This window comes from Equus przewalskii, chromosome X (assembly GCF_037783145.1).
Source record: "Equus przewalskii isolate Varuska chromosome X, EquPr2, whole genome shotgun sequence".
Classification (NCBI taxonomy): Eukaryota; Metazoa; Chordata; class Mammalia; order Perissodactyla; family Equidae; genus Equus; species Equus przewalskii.
Window position 1 is genome coordinate 21953246 of NC_091863.1, and position 4498 is coordinate 21957743.

General features: G+C 43.2%; 1 protein-coding gene across 1 annotated transcript; it reads left to right on the forward strand.

The window, feature by feature from the left end:
- Positions 1 to 1907: 1907 nt before the first annotated feature.
- On the forward strand, positions 1908 to 3541 carry LOC103541790 (melanoma-associated antigen B10-like). Its single transcript, XM_008508656.2, has one exon. It carries the CDS (start codon positions 1965 to 1967, stop codon positions 3009 to 3011), a length of 1047 nt encoding a protein of 348 aa, XP_008506878.2. The 5' UTR covers positions 1908 to 1964; the 3' UTR covers positions 3012 to 3541.
- The last annotated feature ends 957 nt before the right edge of the window (positions 3542 to 4498 follow it).

Consider the following 4498-nt stretch of genomic DNA (forward strand, 5'->3'; position numbering starts at 1 on the left):
CCGGGCCTGGACCTACATACCACTTATCAAGCCATGCTGTGGCAGCATCCTGCATACAAAAAAAGGAGGAAGATGGGCACAGATGTTAGCTCAGGGTCAATCTTCCTCACAAAAAAAATAAATAAATAAAAAATAAAATAACACTGAATATTTCCTGTATTTTATGGTAATGATACTGTAATGTGCTTCCATTATGGTAATAATGAATGTTTATTAGCAACACCGTACATGTTTAAACTACCTACATGTTTTTTTTTTCAATAGTTCTGGCTTCAAAAATTACTCATCTAGAACTTATTTATCCTTAATTACAAAGTACTCTTACCTTGTTCTTTTTGTTATTATGATATTTGGGATTGAGTTAATTATGACCAACAAATATTAGGAATTGATTCTAGATAAAGGAGTAAGATGAGCCCTAAAATGTCAAACACACAGAAAGAACAGTTGAAGAATATATATACAATGCCATAACAGCCATGTGAAAAGTGAAAATACATGTAAAATTACTCAAATATTTGCTGCAAATGAAACTAAGAAGGATTGAGTAATATTTGACTTATGTTTTATCAATGGATTAAATAAAGTGGATAATTTAGCACTATAAATAAAAATTGGGTGTTCATGTTTCCTTAAAGCTCATTTTGTTCTATTCTGAATCATATTTGTATTCTTCTTCTATAATATTCATAGAGCATATTTAAAAACCTAAGTGTATGAATGCATACACATGTGTAACCCATCCCTTATCAAGATATAGTATTATTCCACCACCTCACAAAGATCAGTTGTGCCTTTCCCAGCCAATTCCAATAGACCACCTCCACATCACTCCTCTTCCACAGTCCTGATTTTAACCATAGATTAGATTCGCTTCTAGAATTTTTAACAGCTTTATTAAGGTGTACCTGACATAGAATAAACTGCATATATATATATACTTTTTTTTGGGGGGGGGGAAGATTAGCCCTGAGCTAACATCTGCCACCAATCCTCCTCTTTTTACTGAGGAAGACTGGCCCTGAGCTAACATCCATGCCCATCTTCCTCTATTTTATATGTGGGACGCCTACCACAGCCTGGCTTTTGCCAAGCAGTGCCATGTCTACACCCGGGATTCGAAACGGTGAACCCTGGGCAGCCGAGAAGCAGAACGTGTAAACTTAACTGCTGTGCCACCAGCTGGCCCCCAGAGGGTGTTTCACAGAGCCCCACATGTGATGTCATCCCTGGCAGGGGTCCCCGGAAAAGATGTTAGACTGAGACCTCCCTAAACTCCTCCTTAGGACTTTCAGGGATGTGAGGGCCCCGCTTCAAGGCGATACGTCTAAGCTCAGCTGAGGGAGGAGTCCCAGGCCTTGCAAGAAGCCAAGGTGAAGACTCTGAGTGAGGAGTGAGAACCCTAATTATCCCAGGATGGAGAGGGTCCCACATAGCTCTGCCATTGTTGTCATCCCAGGGTGTCCCTGCGCAGGCGTGTTCAGATAAGATTCCTCTTCAGTTCCTCCTCCAGTATGTCAGAGAGGTGGGGGCTTTGGAATGAGAGGTCGGCATCAGAGCACCTGAGCAGAGGACCTCAGGTCCTGCCAGAAGTCAAGGTAATGGTCCTGAATGTGAACTCAAAGACCTGCTATTCCAGAACTGGGGAGGCTCCACAGGGCCTGGACTTGCCAGACCTGTACCAGTTCCAGTAAGACCCAGGTAGGGTTGAAGAGCTGTAGCCTAAGGCAAACTCTAGTTACTTCCACAAAGTCCTCAGGGGACAGGCTGATCAGAGAAGAGAAGCGGTGTGGGTTCCTAGAGCAGTGCCCTCAAGGAAACCTGCAGAGATGGCTGTCGATAAAGCCCAAGGTGGTATCTCCCTGCTAAAGGGTATCACGCCATTTCATCCTCTTTCCTACAGGTCACCAAATCATCTACCCTCTTTCCCACACCCCTGCCTGCTGTCCCTGATCACAGTCATCATGCCTCGGGGCCAGAAGAGTAAGCTTCGTGCCCGTGAGAAACGCCGCCAGGCTCGAGAAGAGCTCAAGGAGCTGGCAGGTGCTCAGGCCACTGCACCAGAAGAAGAAGAGTCCCCTTCTTCGCCATCTCCTAGTTTCAAAGATGTTCCCCAGAGCTCATCTGCCACTGAAACACCCAGCAATCCTCAAGTGCCTGAGAGAGTCCGCTCCACCACTACTACTGCTGCAGCTGTTTCAAACACAAGATTTGATGAAGGTGCCAACAATCAAGTGGAGGAAAGGCCAAATGCATCACAGGCCCAGGATACCCCTAAGCACTGGCACAAAAGCCATATAGAAGAGAAAGTTACTATGTTGGTGCATTACCTTCTGCACAAGTATCAAATGAAAGAGCCCATTACAAAGGCAGACATGCTGAAAAATGTAATCCAAGTATATAAGAATCACTTCCATGAGATCCTCAAGAAAGCCTCCGATCACATAGAGCTGGTCTTTGGCCTTGATGTGAAGGAAGTGGATCCCAACAGGAACATCTACGTTCTTGTCAACAAACTGGAGCTAGATTACGATTCAAGAGTGAATGATAACAGAGGCATGCCCAAGACTAGCCTGCTGATGACTGTCCTGGGTGTGATCTTCACGAAGGGCAACCGTGCCGCTGAAGAGGAAGTTTGGAAAGTGCTGAATATGATGGGGATATATGCTGGGGAAAACAACTTCATCTACGGGGAGCCCAGGAAGCTCATCACCCAAGATTTGGTGAAAGAAAATTACCTGGAGTACCGGCAGGTGCCCAATAGTGATCCTCCACGATATGAATTCCTCTGGGGTCCAAGAGCCCATGCTGAAACCAGCAAGATGAAAATCCTAGAGTTTGTGGCCAAGATCCATGATACCGTCCCCAGTGCCTTCCCAACCTGGTATGAAGAGGCTTTGCGAGATGAGGAAGAGAGAGCCCTAGCCCGAGCTGCAGCCAGGGCTGCCACTACTGCCAAGGCCAGTGTGCAATCCAGGGCCATGGCCAGTAGCTCTTCCCGCCCCAAGTGAAGGCTGAGGAAGATTATTTCCTATGTGTTTGAAGAGAACAGCTAATGTTCTCATCAGTGGAAGATAAGGGTGGGGCTGAAGAAAACGTAGTATAGAACATGTTTGTGTTGCTGTTCTATGTAGTAACTTGGATATTTGTTTAAATGTTGCTCCTTTTAATAGAAGGTTTAACTAGCTTCAGAATATGAGTTTATGAATGATATAAGTCACACATTTATCTATGTTTATGAGATTTAAGAGTAAGAGTTCTACTATTTTATAGAAGAAATTGAGAAACGTCCCATCTTATTTTGTTATTTGGAACAAGATAGCATAGTAGTGGATTAGGCATTTCCTTGAAAATGTGAAAGAACTCAGCAGTAAAATAGTTAGGGTCAAGAAATAGAGACATAACGTAAAAGATGATAAATTTTTGCATTTCCTTTTCACATTTAGTCTGTTCTGTAAAATTAAGATATATATACTTGAATGTGCTTAGTTTATTCAAGAATGTAGAATTAACTACATCATAATAAATTAGACATCTTGCACATTGTCTCATTTATTTCTCAAACATTATTTGAGCATCTGCTCTTTGGGAGGCTCCGTGCTAGCACTGGGAACGTCAGGATAAAGACCCACCATGCTGGTAGAATTTTAGAGTCTAGGAGCAGCTGTCAAGTAAAGAAGATGGTGAGATACACCCTAAGACCTAAGGACAAGTCAAAAGAAGGAGAGAATATGGGAGGATCCAGATGTGAGCAGTCAGGTGTAAATGCCCTGAGGAAGTGGGTTTGGGGCCTTGGGAAACTGCATGTTCTTCAGTGTAAGTCAATTTTATGTTAAGCTGGGTGGTGGTTCAGATGAGGCTGTGGGAATGGTGGGCAGGGGCCAGACCCTTGGAAGGTGCGTCCAGAGTTGAGAGATTGAAGCCTGGAATGAAAAACTACTGCTACCAGTTACTTTTGAGTCATGGATAAACCAGAGAGAATTCTCCACCTGGGACAAGAATGGAAGGTGTCCTGTATCCTTTCCCAGTGTCCTTTTCCCACTGCAGCTGAGCATAGCACAAGAACTATGTGTTTTATGTATATTATCCCCAGGGAGTTTCTGAGAAATAGGGGTGATACTCACATGATGGATATGCCAGGAAGCCACTGTCTTAGCAACCTTTGCTCTGGCCTAGGAAAGACAGAGCCTACTGCATTAAAAGTTCATTTTATTAGGTTGTCTTATATGTAATTTGGCAAAGTCCAAGTGAGGGCTATATTGGTAATGTGACTGAAATAAATGAAAATAGAGGTAGTTTGGATGGAAGGAGTTGGTTCTTGACACAAATTCTAGGATCCTTAAGTTTCATCCAACTGGAGAAGACTCCTCCACACCTACAATAAATAACATCCTCAAATACTGATATCGTAAGTAATTTAGTTTTACTTGCTAATTACCATGTTAGCTGATTTGTTGTGCTGTATCATAGAGTGCTATATATTCTCTGCTGTCTCTTG

What these genes read in the sequence shown, in the direction of transcription:
- LOC103541790 (XM_008508656.2), top strand. Translation starts at nt 1,965, where the DNA reads ATGCCTCGGGGCCAGAAGAGTAAGCTTCGTGCCCGTGAGAAACGCCGC.